Source organism: Maylandia zebra, linkage group LG12 (genome assembly GCF_041146795.1).
Source record: "Maylandia zebra isolate NMK-2024a linkage group LG12, Mzebra_GT3a, whole genome shotgun sequence".
Lineage (NCBI taxonomy): Eukaryota > Metazoa > Chordata > Actinopteri > Cichliformes > Cichlidae > Maylandia > Maylandia zebra.
The window spans coordinates 37369249-37387565 of NC_135178.1; the positions used below are offsets into that span (position 1 = coordinate 37369249).

At 40.8% G+C, this 18317-nt stretch overlaps 1 protein-coding gene across 5 annotated transcripts in view; it reads right to left on the reverse strand.

The window, feature by feature from the left end:
* adamts3 (ADAM metallopeptidase with thrombospondin type 1 motif, 3) overlaps nucleotides 1-18317 on the reverse strand; it is a 137856-nt gene that overhangs the window by 4098 nt on the left and 115441 nt on the right. For all 5 annotated transcript variants that reach the window (XM_076891210.1, XM_076891208.1, XM_076891209.1 and 2 more), the window contains 4 exons: nucleotides 12387-12543; nucleotides 11103-11235; nucleotides 4871-5078; nucleotides 2844-2961 (listed from right to left, as the gene is read on the reverse strand). In XM_076891210.1, coding sequence (XP_076747325.1) covers nucleotides 2844-2961; nucleotides 4871-5078; nucleotides 11103-11235; nucleotides 12387-12543 — 616 coding nt within the window. The remainder of the gene's footprint in view (nucleotides 1-2843; nucleotides 2962-4870; nucleotides 5079-11102; nucleotides 11236-12386; nucleotides 12544-18317) is intronic.

Here is an 18317-nt window from a genome sequence, read left to right on the forward strand (position 1 = left end):
TAAGCTCGCCGCAGTGTCAAAACTCTGGAAAGTTTAAATGGCCTTGGAAAGAGATCAAAAGAAAGGAAGGGATGCCTTACAAAGCGCAGAGGCGTTGCTTTTAATTAGAGACTGACAGCAAAGAAAGTGTCTGTGCACATTCTAACGGCACATTCAGCATAACGATGCTCATTCTGTTCTGCCTGGACGGGAGATGTGACGCAGTTTCTTCTACTACTGTACAAACCAATTCCAAGCGTGTTTGGTGTTGGCTCCGGTTCATCCCCCTCACGCTCTCAGGCACCAGAACTCTGCTTTTGTTTCTCTAACAAAACTGCTGAGTGTTGCTTAACAAGACTTACATCCGTCCTAAAACGACTTCCAGAGACCTCAACGACTCTTCTAAGCACATGCATGAAAATGTCTCAGGTCTAATCAGAAAGATCTTTTACCTTGTTTAATATTTTGCCATTCAATTGCTGCTCTTTAACACAAAAATGCAAAATAACTACCTTTATCTCGGCTAAAATTATAAATAAATATGCACGGCAGCACGGTAAAGATTTAAAGTAAAGGTAATAATCTCACAGCAGCGTCGGCCAAACAAACCACAGACGTTTTGTTCATTCAAACCTCTTCTTTTCCTTTTTGAGGGACGATGTTCTACATAAACTCACAGCATGCACAGATAAAATAAACACATGCATATATAACAGCTGGAATGCTACCTGCAGAGAGCTTAATGTGCTCTCGCCGACTTATGAGTGTGCTACATTATTATTATTATGAGATGTATCTCTGTAACTTAAATACTGACTTGGCATTTATGTTTCGCATAAAGCATGCAGCGACATTTACAAATGACATGCACTTCCACTGACACGATCAATAAAATACGCTGGTTTAAAAATCTGTGTGCTGTCTCAGAAAGGCCACGTAGGGGCTTAGGGCGGGTTATTAAAATCAGAAGAAGTTCCATGAAAAGGTTTGGATTTGGCAGGATTCTGTTTGGACTCCTTTTGCTGATTTTCAGATTTTCATCGCTGTTGTGAACAAACACAATGCTTTGGGGGGATTTTGTCTCTTTTTTGTTTCACTGCACGTTGTCCTAGAATAGTGACACACAATCTGTAAATTTCATGTTTGTGATCGCGTCCTGTCACGGCTGTACAAATAGGTAAACTCTTGACTTTAGTAACCTGTTAAACGTCCTTCAGCAGCAGCAACCTGTGTTAGCTTCTCATAGACACCAAACTGTTTACATCACTGGACAGCCCCCTTCAAACATGTCGCAGCATCTCACTCGTCCTGACTTTAACACGATGTCTCGTCTCCTAAATGCTAAGCCAGCCTCCTGCCTTGAGTTTGTTTGTGTTTCTATTTTTATTGAATACAAGTCACCCAGACCCTGCATGCTTTGGTGTGCAGTGTAGCTTAAGAGTTACACTCTTGTCCCATCTGTTCGCTAAACGCTGTCCTAGAAATCTTGTGTGGAACATTCAGTTCTTTTGAAAAACTGAGATCTGCCAAAATACAGGTTTGTTTTCTACACTGGACATATAACATGGTTTTTACTTCATTGTAGAGCTTTCTGCAGGTTTTTGTATGTTAACCTCAGATTCTTCACAGATCTTTGCAGGACTGTTGGCGAACTTCCTTCACATCTTGTCTCATTGCAGATGAATGAACAAAGAATCTTTTGGAGCATCTCTAAAAGGTTTCTTCTAAGGTTGTGTGACAGAAAGGTTTTAAAACAACCAACAGCAGCAGACTTCGTCATTAACCTTTGTATGTTTCTATTTGTAGATTAAGCACAAGCTAATTAACACACAATGCACTTAGAAGCATGACTGCTTGAAAACAATGTCGGCCATTTATGCACATGACATCGTAAGCTCCACGAAGTTTCCCCTCAGAATAGAAAGTGAGCGATTATGCAGTTTACTTAATGAAGACACAAAAGTGTTATTCCATTAGATCTATGAATGAGCTTTCGATCAAAGCAGAATGGGATGATTCCTTCGGCCTTACTTGCTTTGATGCATTTCAAACCAAAGTCTAGCAAACATTCGTGCAGACGCAGACGCCTTCCTGTGCTACCACAGAGTAGAGTTTTTGTGGGGTGAAGCAATTTCATACAGACGCTGGACACTTTCAAATGTCATCACAGCAGCTCCAACTGGAAGAATGACGTTAGCAGCAAAGTAAGAGTAATAATGTGTTATTTCTTCACAAATGTCATTGTCTGGGCTTTAAATCACTAAAGGAAATGACTTTAAATGAAAGCGTGACAGGACGGCACGTCAATAAGAGCATGTAAAAGGACGCACTGTTAACATCTGAATACATTTTTCTTCCTTCAAGCAGTGACTGATTTAATTTTCGAAGCGGCACAAAACTCGAAGTCTAAATCAATCACGGGAAATGCTTAAATGAAGTTTTACTGTTGTTGTAATGTCAGCAGAGATGCTTCCGTCTACCTGGTCGTGAACTGCACTCACCCGTGAACAATGTTGGTACTTTCTAATGAATTATTGCAGGCTAGATGGACCGAGCCCGTTTCGAGGGGCTGCTGATTGATTTTCCTTTTCATTTAAAAACAAATGGAAACCGTCGGCTGGCTGCGAGGTCAGGGGAAAATGCAAGATTTGGTATTTTTTTTATCAAGGACGTAATCTGCTAAAATGAAGAGCAAATGATATGCATTATGTATTTTGTCTAGAGGACCTGCTGGACTGAAAGACGGGCATGTTGGAATTACTGATTATGTGGAGGGAAGCACAATGTGCTGAAATGTTAATGGAGTAAATGAAAAGAAGACGCTGCATGTTTGCTACGAGGATTGCACCATCAGACATTCTTACCGTGGCAGGGTCCAGGTTTGCACGGCCTCACGTTTTCGGGCTTTTCTCCGTTACACTGATCTCCAATCCGGCAGGTGATCAAACGCCTTTCTATCCCCTCTCCACACGTCACAGAACACTGAGCAAGAGTTTGAAAAGATAAGAAAAGTGAGCTGAAAATTTGCTTCAGGTTTAATGTTCAAAAAGAAACAACACTTCTTACTTTCCTCAGAATTTTATATGTCAGAAAACTATCCTGGGAATACATCACACAACTAAAGTATTTTGTCTCAGTCTCACTTTGCCCGTTGCTTCAGTGACATCTTTATTTTGTACCCAGGGAGTCTGGTGAATTAACAAACTTAAAGCCCTCAAATGAAGCCAAACAGCATCTGAAATCTCAACAGGCCCAGGTGGAGAGATCCTCTTTCTTCTGTTACAACATTTTGAATAATTTATTGATAAACCTGCAAGACTGCAATACTGAAGCAATCAATCGCATCACCTGTGGCCCCGTGTGTGACACATGGCTTTTTACCCAACCTTTGTGTATGTGTATATATGTGTATGTGTATGTATGTATACACATATATATATATATATATACACATATACATATACATATACATATACATATACATATATATACATATACATATATATATATATACATATACATATATATATATATACATATACATATATATATATATACATATACATATATATATATATATATATATATATATATATATATATATATATATATATATATATATATACACATATATATATATATATATATATATATACATATATATATATATATATATATTATATATATATATATATATATATAGCTAATCAGAAGCTGTAGCCCAATCATGTTACAAAAACCCCACCCACACAAATGAACAACTAACACAAAGACACACACCTCATTAGCTCTTTTTTGCATCGCGCCACTCAGCCGGACGCCTGATTTATTGAATTCTTTGATGTGGTTTTTTAAAGGTCTCATTTGGAGGAAGTGCAGGCTGTAAAACTGGCATGTTTGCAGATGAGATGCGACACGGCTCTAAATTAAATATTACAGATGCCTGATTCTTTGTACAGAGACCCTGCTATGTCAGCTGAGGTGCCATTCGGGAACAGAAAACAACGTTACATTAAGAATGAAATCAGTCACAAAAGTCTGGGACCAAATTCTTCACCCTCACATCAAAGACAAACAGCAAATATAAATGACTCTTTCAGATGCGATTCTTTGATCTGCGACTCAAAAGAAAATGGCTTTTTCAAGCTCAAACCCAGTAACGTAAAATATTTGCCACCTTAGTATTTTCTCCATTTTTGCATATTTAACATGTTTCAGATCATCCAAAGTTACCTGCCCCAAAGCGACAAAGCAGCAGTCGTCTAAACCCAATAAACGGTTGTGCTACACTTGCACAATCACACTTTGCAATCAAACAGATAAATGGGAGTGTTTCATATCACTGTGGAGGAAATTTAGGCCACACGTCTTTCCTGGAGGGTTTGCAAACATGAACGGCCTGTTTAAGGTCATACCATCGCACCACCACGTCTGATGTTTGTTTGTTTTTTAATAAAATAGTGTTAGCTTGAAGCCAGATGTAACAGGACTCAAACCTTGCAGACAGTTCTGCTTTTGTCTTGTCAGTTCCTAAAAGTCTCGGCGATGATCCAGATGTTTTTTGGCAGATGTGATTCGAGCTTTTGTACTCTTTTTGGTCAGCAGTGGTCTTTGCAACCTTTTCCAAATTGACAGATGTCAGTGAGTTGGTTTCTCAGCTGCTTCTTTATATCGTGGAATGATGCTCTGTTTAGTTTGCTGCACTTTGTCACACAGGTTCAGGTAGGTTTGGATATTTTTATTTTAATTAATAAAATGAATATTTAAAAACTGCATATTGTATGTTTTTGCATTACCTTTATTTAATAACATATTTTTTAAAAAGATCTGAAACATGAAAATATGACAAATATGGCCCCCGCCCCGAAGAACAAATACATTCGGTGGATACCTCTGACCAGGCTCCGGTCCTCCACTGGGCAGGACACGGCACTCTGTTACAGGGCCTTCGGCTCTCGGGCTTCTCGCCGCTGCAGTATTTGCTGTGGATGGAGCGGTTCGTGCCATCATGCAGGAACTGTACGCAGCGAACGGTTCGGATCTGAAAGCCTAGGCTGCTGCAGGTTTTGGTACAGTGCTCCCATTCTTCTGAGATCCATCTGCAGGGAAAACAACACAGGATCACTGACGTCACCTGGTAACTGCCACTGAGGACGTAAACACAAGGGGTACACATTTTAAAAGAGACCAGTTCCAATAATATGCTGTATAAAAAATTAAATAAACAATGAAATAAAAACAGAAAGAAAACTGAATCTCTTGGCCATGATATCTACTCTTCACTGAGATAGAGAGATGCGCCCAAACCAGCCAGCGGACACAAACTCTCCAGAGTATGCTACGTCTGCTTCAGGCTCTCCTACTGGTTGCTTAAACCATTTCCTCTGAATATCGGCTCCCTCGAGCCATCTCTAGACTTCTGGAGAAGCTATTTGTCATATGTCAAAGTATGAATGCAGGTCAGCCATTTAAACCAATAGCTGTGCCTTTATGCTCACCACAACAGACCAGCACCAGTGTCCAGCTGTTCTACCTTAAATCCAATCAAATCAAACCTTCAACTGTGACCATAATTTAAAAATTACCAACATGCTTCATAATAAAACTAACAATTGATTTTCTGAGGTCAAAAATCAGGCGAGCAGTATTTATTGCAGATTTCCAAAATAACGTCACATCTTTTTGGAAGGTGGAAATTCCCCTGAGTGATATTAGAAAGACTGATGGTTAAATCTGCTACATACATCAATCGGCAGTGAATAAATTATTGAGTAAAAATATACTTTTAGATGCGGCCTGTCACAACAGGAAGGGATTTCTGAACGGAGGAAAAGGGGCAGGAAAAATGGGAAACGATTTATGTCGAGTTTTCACGGAAGGAAGCAATAAATAAATAAATAACACGTGGAATCCAGGAGCAGGCTCGGATACACTGTTCACTGACGAGAATTAGTATGCAGAGGCGAAATGTTTGTTAACAGAAAGCCTGAGCGCAGATAAACACCTCAGACAAAAGACGCCATCAGCACAGAAAGCTGCTGACGCCTCCACATAAATCAATAAAGACATTTAAAATTCGGCATGAATCCTCTTACATTAGATTTCCATTAGCTCTAATCTATACACTAGCAGGTCTCTGAATGCACTTCATTTCTCAAAGATTTCCCAAACTCTATGAAGGCCCTGTATGAGCAGGTTTTCTGTTTTTGCATGCGTCAAGAAACATTATTGTTCAACGTAGGACGAAAAGGCTGCATAATAATGTTTAAATAGGCAGTAACATTTTTTACTTTTTATTTTGAGTGCTGTAACTTTTCTAAAAGAAGCCAAACTGAAAAGAAGTCAACGCTCTGTGCACATATCTTTTCTCCGGTGCCATTAAAGAGGATCTTGGCAGGTTTCCCAAAAATTTTGTAGTAAAAGTATAATTTATGTCCATCTAAGGTCAAATTATGCTGCATCATGTCAGAGTTTATCCCAGTAGGCTAAACCTGGCAAGTTACTGTGACAAGATTTCGGTGGATTACACAGTAATCAAACTCCTTTTATATACCGAGGGTTGCACACTGACTATGTGCCAGAGCAGCTTGAGTTCACCAAACAATCTCACGAACGTTCGGTGAACATGAAGAATGAGTTTAATTAAAAACTGTATGTATTGAAGTTCTTGTGCATTGTAAGACTGATTAAACTAAATGTGAAAATACGCCAGCTTCATGATCCCACATCAGTCGTGAGTCGATGCATTTCTATCCTTTAAGGTGCAGCGATGCAAACATCCTCTTTGACTTTTCTCATCTCTTTCATCAGAGTGTCCTCAAGATTCACAAAAACCTTGGCCTCACGTTGTGAAGCAAGGTGGAACAATGATGGGAAAAAGAAAACAAAATCCAGCTATTTAGGCAATTTGCCTTCCTCTTCAAAGGTCTGACCAAGTACCTGAACATGACCATGCACATCATTTATATACATAAAGCACAGAGTGAAAGCCCTGAGAGACTGCAAAGACCCATTTAGACGCTACAATCTTCTTCATCATTCACTTACTGAGGTAGAATATTTGGACTTTTATGTTATAACTCATTCATGAGCTTGCATGTGGAGAAGGATTTAAAATGTGATTCTGAAAGCAACAAAAACACTGAAATGCAAAGTAATTAGACAATAACTGATGGGTGCACAGAGATCAGACAAACAGACGATGCTGAGAGTGAGGTGGCTGTGTCAGGAAGTCCAGCAGAGGCTGGCGGTTTGATGCCTGGCTCCTTCGGTCTACATGTCTGTTGAGTTTGTAATCAAGCAGCGGAGGCGACGTCTGGGTTCAACACTTTATTTCAGGCTTTACAGCGGAGCTCCATCTCTTTTACCTCTCTCTACTTTCTTCTTCTCCCCTCTCTCTTACCCAGCCTCATTAGCGGCGCCCCTGGTCTGACAGGGTAACAGCATGTACTAATTTGCTTCCTTTATTATAGAACCTTGTAAACACAACAATGTCATGTGTCCTTGGCAGGATACTGAACCCTAAATGGCCACAGATGCCTCCAGTTGCACAAGCGTCTGCTGCGTGAGTCTGTCTATAATAGAGAGTGTGCTATATTATAGACCCTATGCTGAATGCTGAATGATCAGTCAGACTTGAAAAATTCAATCAAATGACCAAAACAAACGTACTCGTGACAAACAGCACACACACCAGAGTGCATCGAACTAGTACAGATGGTTCTCTGGTGTGTGTTGCTTTTACAAAGCCATGCTAGTAGCTCTGTGAGACTAAATACAGTAGCTGTTGTTACAGTTGCTGACCTCTAGGGGCTCTGCCCATGTGAGAGGGCTCTTTCTCCTCCTGTGTTTCAGGTCTAACCACAGATGAGATGTGTTGCAGCTCGTCAGCCACTGCATAAAGACTGCCATGTCCAAATGTTTTCACCTGCAGTGATTCGGGTAGTGGACTGTAGCTGTGCACAACTAGTGAAGCTTGGTGTGACTTTGTTTTGTTTGTAGGTGTATCTTTACAACGGGAATTGTAGTGATCCACAGTGGAAGCAGGAAGGGTTCTCTGCCATTTTTGTTTCAGCCTTTTTCTCCTGTTTTGTGGTTAGACGGGGAGCTCCGCCTCTGTACTTTGTTTTCTTACAGTTAGAGTGGTTTTATGTCTGTGAAGGTTCTCAGTCATCCAGGTCATCGTAGTCAAAGGAGCTTGCAAAGAAAAGCGTCTGGACTTCTTTAAGTTGCTTGAAGACGTTTCACCTCTCATCCGAGAAGCTTCTTCAGTTCTATATCTGGGACTCTCCACCATTTGACCTTAGAACTGAAGAAGCTTCTCGGATGAGAGGTGAAACGTCTTCAAGCAACTTAAAGAGTGGTTTTAGTTTTTTTTTAGCTAGAAAGGAGTGTTTTGTTTGTTATTTCGGCCACTGAGACAATGACGCTTAGAGTTTCCCCGTGTCTTATTTTTGTTCTAATTTTGCCTTAATTGTAAATTAAATGATGTTCCACTGACGTTAACTATTACATTTTTTTCCCCACTTTGTTACACCCCATCCCAGATAACACTTAAGTGGGTTGTAACATATGTGGGCGCTTGAAACCAGGACCTCTCACACCCAAATCCATCACATACTTTTTAAATACTTGTTGAAGAGCCCTTTGTGTCACATTTAAACGCAGTGATTGTGTAGTAATAATAATAATAATAATAATGTACAGCATTAAGGTTCATTTGTAACTCTTTTTCTAGCCCCTTATCAAACAGCTGTTAGAGCCTAAACCTGACTGAAAAGGAAACGCGTCTGCAAATGAAAAGAAAGCTACACAAACTGCATGTACAAAGAGAGCGCGAACCACAGTCTCATAGCTAAGACATTTGCGACTGAGGCTCCCACCGCACTTCCATCCTCACAATGAGAACTTTATCACTCAATGAAGGACAGCCATTATCTCAGGGCACCAGTTTAACTCACGGGTTGCGCAGGCGATCGATGCCGTGAGGTTCACTACAGCGGCCTGGATCTCCACCCAAGGCCATTTCTGTCTCCTCCACTTTTATCCCCCAGTTAATAATTGCAAAGTCTGGGGCATAAATACAGTAACATCCAAGGTCACAGTGACACCAAATGAAAAGCAGGTTTCTATTTGGAGATCAGGAACATCAGCAACATGATGTAGATGGTACCATACTCCATTAGATAAATGTCAAATTAATTCTGGCTTTATGAAAGGCCCCGGAAACGCCAAGAAACTCATTCATCTACTAAGGACCATGAGTGAAAGCAAAAAATTCACAGATAATTATTTTCACAGCTACACTGGAACAAATTCTTAAAGACAACAGTGACATCAAAACACTACACATCTGAAAAACGTATGTTCTTCCATTAAGATACACAAGGCAAGTTTCCTTTCTAAGAAAATGATAACAAGAGAAAACGTCGTGCCCAGGAGACATTTGCTCTATTAGTTCAAACGGAGCTCCGCTCTGAGCTGCAGCCAAATCACTCCCCCCCAAAGGGAAGTCAATCGCACTCAATCCGTTTCCAAAACAGCAGTGAGTGAATCATCCAGCGTTAGATCTCAGGAGCTTTATGATCTCTTCTCTGGAGTTTTGGTTTAAAGCTAAACGGGACAGCTTACGTGTAGCATTAGCTTCCTGTGTGCTGCATCATCTCAGAGTTCTTAAGCAGGCTGATGAGCTGTGAAAGGAAGTGTGAAATTTGGATGGATGATTTCATTTGCATTTTCAGAGGTCAGCAGACGTTAAGCTTACGTCTTTTCCTTTTCCATTCACAGTCGCGCTTCTTTTATCAGCGTAACAGCTACACGCAGCAGAGCTGTGTTATCACTCCGGAGGCAGTTTTTCCCTTACATGATTATGTGTCTTTACAACAGACTGCTGTGATTTTTCTCACAACTCATTGCTCAACTAACAAGTCACACTGAAGAGTAAACGTGCCCACAGGTCACTGCACGCTGACCTTTTCAACTTTGGTTGGTCTCTGAAGATCTGAGGCGGCCTGTGAACTGAATGAAACATGAAGAGCACTCCCAGCTGAAGCAGGAAACGTGTGTGAACCACTGAACACCAAGTTAATGACAGCATGATGTCAAATCAAGATTTGTAAAATAAGCACAGTTCGATTAATAGTGTAACAGTGTCACTCTTTTCAGTTCAATTCAGTGTTATTCATACAGCGCCAAATCATAACGAAAGACGCCTCAAGGTGTTTTATATTGTAAGGTCGACCCTACAATAACACATACGGAGAAAAACCCACCAATCATATGACCCCCTATGAGCAGCACTTTGGCAACTAGCACAGTCCAGTGATAAGAAACAGATAATTGAAATTTAAATGATGCTGACAAAGGCATTTACCTACTGCTCCTGTGAAAACGTAAGGAGACACAAGACACCTCTCAAGTGTGTCCTGGCTCTGCAGCTTCCTCCAAGTTGGACACGCCCAAAATGCCTCATCTAGGAGGCGTCCACGTCAGCTGACTCCTGTCGATATGCAGGAGGGTACGTCTCTTTTGAGCTCACAAAGGTATTCTTTGGGTTGCTACCTGCAGATCTTGGCCATGGAGGGCAAGAATGTAGACTGACAACAGACCAGTAAAACGTCTGCAACACTGCCGAGGCAGGACCAATCCTACTGTCAATTTCTTCAACAAGCCCCTGATATACTTAAACTCTGGCACTTGAGGACGAAATTCATCCCCTACACTGATTTTGCACTCCACTCTTTTCCATCTGAGAACCATGGCCTCAGACCTGCAAGTGCTAATTCCCGACCCAAACACTTCAAATTCAGCTGCAAACTCCTCAAGTGTCAGCTGGACGTCGCCATTTGATGAAGCCAAGAGGGCCACGTCGTCCACAAAAAGCCCTGACGAGCTCTCGAGACCACTGGCTGTGATACCCTCTGCTCCTCGGCTGCACTTAGAAATTATGTTCATAAGTTGCCACTGATGAAGAGAAAGAGTGGCAAAGGGCAACTCTGGTGGAGTCAGTCCCACTGGGAATGACTGAGACTTAATGCTGGCAACATGTTCGTCAGGTCCAGCTTGAGTAGAAGTTTAACAGAAACCTTTCTTTAGCTGGAGGATGAGGGGAGGCCTGTACTCACTGAGGCTGTGTGCAGTCCTGAAGGTTACACATTCTTCGGATGGGTTTGGGCCTCTTGCCAGCGTCGCAGTAGCCTCGATGAACCATCTTGGTGTCTCCCTTTTTCCGACATCCATACTTGGTGTACTGAAACCCTGTCCAGAAAACCCCCACCCCCAAAAACCCCATGTTTTAATTAGAAAGACAGTTCACATCCTTTTACTGGGGTTTGACTTTCAAACTTCAAAGTTCCTTTGCAATTACTCAAGTCACATTTTTATATCTAATTTCCTTTAAGTTTAAAATATGTCTTAAAGCTTTTGTCTACTTTTAAGTTAAATACCAGCGAGCTTAAGCCTGCTGACATAAAATCTTAGAGGTGTATTCAGGCTAATATAAATATAACACAAGCATGTGCAACATCAAAAAGGGAAAGAACTGCAGTTAACAGTTCAAGTGTGAATGTGTGAATGAGACACGAAAGTGCTTTAAGTACTCGAGTATAAAAGTGTTGCATCAGAAACACTCCATTTACCATTATGGGATATTTAGTAAGCTGGAAAAATGTGTAATTTTCTTTTGCAGGATTACAAATTTCATGCTGTTCCCACACTAAAGGTCAGAGTAGAGGTCACATATCAAGTAGATATAATAAGATGCAAAATATGACAAATATTAATGTTGTATCAGTTTGTTTCTTTGTTTGAAATATTTGCAGCTATGAAGTCGTGAAATTTAAGCTCACAGTGACATCTTTGGTGGCCAATTCTGCAGATTTGAAATGCTGATGCTCTTCGCACAGGGATGTTTAAAAACCAAACATAACATTTGACATATGAATAATACCAAAAAACACAGTAGAAAAATGATAAATGAAGTTTTTTTAGGACTCATGACCATCGGGAGAAAAGAAAAAAAAGGTTAGGGTAGCAAAAATCAATCTTATATCAAGTACCAACCTTATCTTTCCTACACTAAGAAACAGTGAGTACTGCCAATAACACCTTTTCGATATTCTGTGTATCCATGCAAATGAAAAGACTTTGTGGTTAGAAGTGCATATAACAAATGCATGTCAATCATCTTGTTTGAAGACAAAATATTTGGTTTAATTAGCTCACTCAGTCAATAATTTCTTACTTCAAAGACACAGCTTGAGAATGTGGATAAAAGCAGATCATCACAAACACCTATAGACTGAATGACTGAATATGAAACTTCAATATATAATTTTAATAATTAGATGAAAAGTATTTATTCGTCTTCATTCATTTTTTTTTTAAGTGAAGGTAGTTTCTGAGTTTACCTCCAGCACATGGCTTGGAACACGGAGACCAGCTCTTCAGAGCCCACTCATAGGTCTCCTCCTGGATGACATTGTTATTGTTGATGGGCACCGAATCTTCATGGATGATGTACTTATACATCAGAGTCGACCGTGTCTCATTGTCCTTTGGTATAATCTAGAAATCAAAGGAAGTTAAACCATTATACCATCATCCTCCGTGTCTAATATCAAAACACGCAGAAAGATTGCCCTCTCTCAAACACGGCTCCTGATTGGGTGGCAAATAATGGAGGAAATAGAGAGGAGAATTCATGGGCAAGTTGAGATGCACCAGTTTTGCTCGTGTCCCCGTCTCAGAGCTTTTCATCTGGATCAGTTTAAGATTTACAATTATATTAAAAGACACGATATATAAAGTTTGAAGGTGAAAGGCTTTTGTGTAAATGTGTAATCGACAGCTTTTCATGGTGTGTGCCATTCATTTTGCATCATCGTGTAATACAAAAAACACAAGATGAGTAATAATATAAATTATGAAGAGTAGCCTTGAAGTGAAATAAAATTCAGCAGTTGACTTCAAATTCAAACATTACGTCGTCACCTCTTCACCACAGAGTGTCTATTACTGTGCTACAGAAAGGAGGAACATGGAGAAAATCTCAGCATTTCAGCATCTACCTTTTGGCTTTTAGGTCTCGCTGAATGAAGTCTTTTCAAAGGAGAACGCAGTGTTAAACTTTTTGAACATACTTTAGAGTCTTTCTTTAAAAAGGAGACTTGTCTGTTTTGTACTCAGGTGCCCTTCAGGTCAGGCTCACTGCAAAGCAGAGCAGCCAGATGGAAATATGAAATGTTTGGGGTTTATTTCATTTTTACAAGACTCGCTAACATTAAAGCAGTTTGAAAAACAGCTGAAGAGGAAATGAGCTACGGACGTTTTCTTTCTTTCAGTCATTCAAGTCTAGAAGCCTGTCCTGGTTGGAAAGCGGTGACTCGAAGTCCCAGCAGCTACTAGTGTCGTGGTAATCGGAAGGTTGCCTGTTCGAGCCCCGGCTTGGACAGTCTCGGTCGTTGTGTCCTTGGGCAAGACACTCCACCCGTTGCCTACTGGAGGTGGTCAGAGGGCCCGGTGGCGCCAGTGTCCGGCAGCCTCGCCTCTGTCAGTGCGCCCCAGTGGGTCCTTAGGGACTAGTAAAGCGCTACACAAATACAGGCCATTTACCATTTACACCTCACCAAGTGTGGTCAATTAGCAATTCAGCCCAAGCAACACCTGGAGACTCTTGCACTGCCACTGCAAAGAGAAGGCGTTCCTCGTGTTAGACCTTAGTGTAGAAAGGAAATGAAGCCTAACAAAAGCGCCTGGGCTTGCAGTGCAGCAGCAGCTTTTGTTCCTAACTGTACCCAGCAGTGAGGATTCACAGACCTCCCTGTTCCCTGTGTTCTGCTTTGGTTTAGAAGCTAACGTGCTGCCGCATTAACAGATATGAGCCGTGACTTCAATTCACAGAGTAACATTTTAAGTGCTGGAATCACAAATGGAGCCGAAACCACTCGAGCATCTATACGGACCAGTGGGACATTTGCATTAGAGATTTAAAGCTTTGTTATGTGCCACAGACGATTATTTAATTTGCTTGGCAACCTTTAAACTGTGTTTTCGTCAGCGGATGATCGTTTGCTGAACTATTACAGGTGCAAGGCAACATTTGAGTGTAATGTCAGGAGTCCTAGGAAAGAAATGCATGGTGTTCAGAGTCTGTTCCTCTTGTACTCATACAAGTCTCCTGTCTGGAGGTTAGACACTGGTTCATTTTGGATCTCACCATCTTTGTTAATCAGATGTGAGCGTAGATGAGAGGGTTCAGTGCTAACGATTAAAGTTTGGAAGATTCATCCACAGATGAGTTCAGGTTAAAGGATCCACCCACCTCCCACTCAGAGCAGGCCTTCATTATAAATACTGTAGGTTGAGTTTCAAGTATTTATAATTATGACAGGAAAATATCAAACTGGAATTTTTAATCTAACAGGCTACATGTTTATTTTTGAGTCTGTGGGGTTTGACTGGCTTTTGGAGTCAGACTCGAGTAGCCAATTAAGGAACTGCAATCTCTGCACTTGTTTGTGTATTGTTGCTTTGCAAACACTCACGCTGAGACAGATTCATTAAATGTTTTAGGAAAGACTTATAAAAGTAAAACATTTGATCCTGTTCAAGAAAACACACATCCAAGCCCAGACGACTTATCAGCAAATATTATCTTCATTGAGTTGACAACACATGTTGCAGAGACACACAACTGAAACATATTTCTGGGGTCACAGACGATGGTGGTGATGTTTCGATGTTCACACTGTCACAAACTAACAGCTGGGTAAGTTATTGTTGCCAGTTTGCAGTCACTTCCATTATAACCTGTCATAACTGCAGCACATTTGGATTCTTTGGTTTTGTGCATTTACATGTTCACACTCATGTAGAGGTTTTCTTAATGACTTTGTAAGCACTTTTTTAAGTGTCTTAATCAAAGACAAAGAGATTTACCGATTTGTTTTTATCCTTGACTTGTACTCAGAGAGAACATGAAATATTTAAACGATTTGCACACTGCGTCCTTAAAATCTGCGAGATTAAACTCCATGTTTTTTCAAGTTGCAGGAGAAAGTTCCTGCTACGTCGCTCGTGTTTTTCTGACAAAGCTCTGTTCCTGGGAAAACTCATCAGTTTCTGTCACATCTGTTCTCTTCGATACGTTTGGAACAAACATGCCTGTCTAATTATTTTCCTGTCATAAAAGAAAAACAGCAAATATCCCAGACGTGGCAATTTAGAAAAGTCGACTGATGTGACATGCAAGAAATTTGAGTTGATGTCCACGAGAGAAAAACGATGATTAGAAAAATAGAAAGTAGTTTCTTTGTTTTTTAACAAGCTTCTCATACAAGTGAGACTTGAGACTAGATGAGATTCTAATAAACAGAAACCAGGGGAAAATAAATAAATCACCCTGTCAGCCATGACTGCATCATTTGATCACTTCCTCTTCTTTACCCCTTGAAAGTCTACCAGCAGCAGCCCATATTTCAGCCGGCTGGATGTACATCAGATGTTAGTGAGGGGGTCTCTGCCTGTGCAGCTGCCCCTGGAAAAACCTGGAAATTACTCTACCCACATCTTCACTGATATTTCCTGAGGTGTCAAAACTCATCATTAGTGATAAAGGGGATGTGAAAAGTCCAGTGAAAATCATCACTAAACGTCCAGTTTATAAGTGATGAATGTAACGCAGCTATTAATTTTGCATTTTTTCCTCCTCGCTGCTGGCTATGGTCTCATTAGTAACTCTGACTGTTTTTCGACCTGTGGGAGCATTTTGAATGAGACGGTCCCCTGCTGCAGTGGGACTGGCTGTAAAACTGTCCTAATAGGCAGTTAAAGTCTGGTCTTCAGGGCACTGACTCAATTTTATGCACTACTTCAGTTCTCTTCATGTCTTTTGGGATGACTGAGAGTCAGCGTTACCCTTTTCTGATGCTGGAAAAACCATTTCTCCATTGATCCGTGTGCACGGGTTTGTTTCGTTAATGTCATTCAGACACACAGTTGTGAAAATAGTTGTTCGCATGGTCACCAGGTCCTTTAGGCATTCAATTTCAAAGTGCCAAGTGTTAGCTGGACTTATATATTTATTATATTTACACATAAATATATGCCCCCCCCAAAAAAAGAACAAAAAAAACCAACTCAAATGCCACACAACCCTTTTAACAACAAGCACCCACATTCAAAGAATTGTAATTCCACTACTGTGAATCACCACAGTGGATTTAAATAAATCAGTTAAGGCACAGTCATTAATTTAGCAGGTTTATCAAGTATTGCAATAACTGTTTCAGAATTACAGCTATTTTTGTACGTAGTCCTCCACAGTTCCAGAGGCTGAAAATATTTGAGCAGCTGACTGAAAACCAGTTTCACAGGCTTCCTAACAAGCTGCTCCCTTGTTATTCATATTAAGCAGATATGAGATATGCAGTTGATTCCAAGAATTAAATTTATGTTTGCTCTTCACTGAAAACTGTCCGAGGGCCAAAGATGTGTCGATGCCTGATGTAAATGAGGCCAAGTTACAGCATGGGCACGTACGTCTGCCAGTAGGAGCAGGTGTTTATTGATGATGTGACTGCTGATAGAAGTAGCAGGATGAAGGGTACAGAGATACTGTATGCTCTCTGCTCAGATTGAGCCAAGCACTGCAAACGTCATCAGACGGAGCTTCACAAGGCTAATGGATAATAATCTGACGTAAATGCAAAAGCAGCTCAATAGATTCTAAAGGTAAAGACATGGAATATTTTTAAAAACACCTGATCTGAACCCAGCAGAGCAGACTCTCAGTCACCGGAAACAAAACTGAAGGGAGCGAGGCACACAAACCAGCATCAAAGTCCAGTTTTCTGCAGCTGGTGTCCTGCAGGTTTCAGATCTCACCTGGGTCAACACACCTGAATCACCAGGCCTCTGGAGAACTTCAAGACATATTGAGGAGGTCATTTAACTAGGGATGGGTATCGAAAACCGGTTCTTGATGAGAACCGGTTCCCACTGTTTCAATTCCTTGGAATCGTTTGCCACTTTTAAAAACGATTCCCTTATCGATTCCAGTCGCCCCGAATGACGTCATCACGTTGAGTAGCGTCTTTTACCCAGTAGGAAACACGGCGCCTGAGCGGCACAAACGCTCAAAAGTTTGGTTACACTTTATGAGAAAGGATGACAACAGGGCAACGTGCAATACTTGCAAAGTAGAGATTTCATCAAAGGGAGGAAACACTACGAATATGCAAAAGCATTTGCTCAAAAAACACGCGATTGCGTTCAACGAATGTCGTGTTTTTGATCCGCTCCGGACTAGCGAAGCTCAACCCAGCAGCAGCGGTAGCGTTTCCACGTCCTCTCCCGTTAATACTGCAGGTAACTAATCAATTAGCATTGAATATTATGTTAGCGCGATTTACCTTATTACAAAACCTGCTATTACTGTGCGTTGCATTTAGATAACCATGATGAGAGAGACAGAGTCTGGCTCAGATGTTGCCAGTTCTCGCTGCAGTCTACCGGTAGCGTCTCCTTTCAGGCCAGGATAGACGAATGTCACCGAGCAGTGACTCAGTTTGTGGTCAAAGGCTTGCACCCATTTGCCACAGCAGATGTCCCCGATTTCACTTTGGTAAGTGAATGTGTTTAATTGTAGGCAGGACATTACTGGATATTCTTGTGTAATTGCTACAGAATAATTTATGTTAAACTTTGTTATTGCTACAGGAGAATATTTATTTTATTATTTTACATATACATTTTTTTTCCTGGGGACCCTGTGACACCCCATTGAAGAGCCGTAGGCTGTGGCTCTCTTAAGATCTCACTGTTGGGTTTGTAAGGCCATGTTACTCCTAAATTTCTATCTTGTTCAAAGAGAAGATATAAAACACAGTTCTAAGCTAATCGACTTTAGTGTTCTCCTTTTTAAAAAAAAGAATCGATAAGAAATCGAATCGTTAAACAGAATCGAAAATGGAATCGAATCGTTAAAATCTTATCAATACCCATCCCTACATTTAACCATTTAAATCAGCCGTGTTGGATCAAGGACACATCTAAGTGTTTGGAAAAGTGTACTGCTAAAAGTACTTTTATTGCACTACGTTATTTCACTCTTGAGCTGCTGTAACATGAATCAAGCAGCTGAACTGCCACCTCAGCATGCACGACACAGTCTTGCTAATGGCCTACTAATGTTATTCAGGTGTGTTGCAGCAGAGACACATGGAAAAGTTTCAGGACACCAGCCCTCGAAGACTGGAGTTTGACCCCCGTGGCCTAGTAGACCATTATGGAGGAAAAATAATAAATAAATAACGTCCAAATTCTCACGGCCCTGACTG